The sequence below is a fragment of the Aptenodytes forsteri genome, unplaced genomic scaffold (assembly GCF_000699145.1).
Source record: "Aptenodytes forsteri isolate BGI_AS27 unplaced genomic scaffold, ASM69914v1 Scaffold4, whole genome shotgun sequence".
Classification (NCBI taxonomy): domain Eukaryota; kingdom Metazoa; phylum Chordata; class Aves; order Sphenisciformes; family Spheniscidae; genus Aptenodytes; species Aptenodytes forsteri.
This window is the reverse complement of record NW_008795442.1, coordinates 2,135,764-2,136,404: the sequence shown is the minus strand read 5'-3', so window position 1 is coordinate 2,136,404 and position 641 is coordinate 2,135,764. Positions and strand designations below refer to the sequence as shown.

The window sequence follows — 641 nt, the reverse complement described above, 5'->3', positions numbered from 1 at the left end:
ACCCCTTCGGGCGGGACGAGGAGCTGGCGAAGCTGGAGATCGCCGTGCTGGCCGTCACCTTCGCCGTGGCGGTGGTGGGCAACGGCAGCGTGCTGCTGGCCCTGCGGCGCACGCCCCGCAAGGCGTCCCGCATGCACCTCTTCATCCGCCACCTCAGCCTGGCCGACCTGGTGGTGGCCTTCTTCCAGGTGCTGCCCCAGCTCTGCTGGGAGGTGACCCACCGCTTCCACGGCCCCGACGGGCTCTGCCGGGTCGTCAAGCACCTGCAGGTCTTCGGCATGTTCGCCTCGGCGTACATGCTGGTGGCCATGACCGCCGACCGCTACATCGCCGTCTGCCACCCGCTGAAGACGCTGCAGCAGCCCACCAAGCGCTCCTACGGGATGATCGCGGCCGCCTGGGCGCTCAGCCTGCTGCTCAGCACCCCGCAGTACTTCATCTTCTCCCTCAGCGAGGTGGAGCGCGGCTCGCAGGTCTACGACTGCTGGGCGCACTTCATCATGCCCTGGGGACCCCGCGCCTACATCACCTGGATCACCGGCGGCATCTTCGTCGCGCCCGTCCTCATCCTCATCACCTGCTACGGCTTCATCTGCTACCACATCTGGCGCAACGTCAGGGGCAAGACGCGCCCGGGGGAG

The 641-nt window shown here is 68.3% G+C and overlaps 1 protein-coding gene across 1 annotated transcript in view; it reads left to right on the top strand.

Moving 5' to 3' along the window:
* Positions 1 to 5: 5 nt before the first annotated feature.
* Positions 6 to 641, top strand: part of AVPR1A (arginine vasopressin receptor 1A) — a gene marked incomplete at its 5' end in the record, with an annotated part of 2,928 nt that continues 2,292 nt past the window's right edge. The window contains one exon of the mRNA XM_009281120.1: positions 6 to 640. Within this exon, the coding sequence (XP_009279395.1) occupies positions 6 to 640 (635 nt within the window). The remainder of the gene's footprint in view (position 641) is intronic.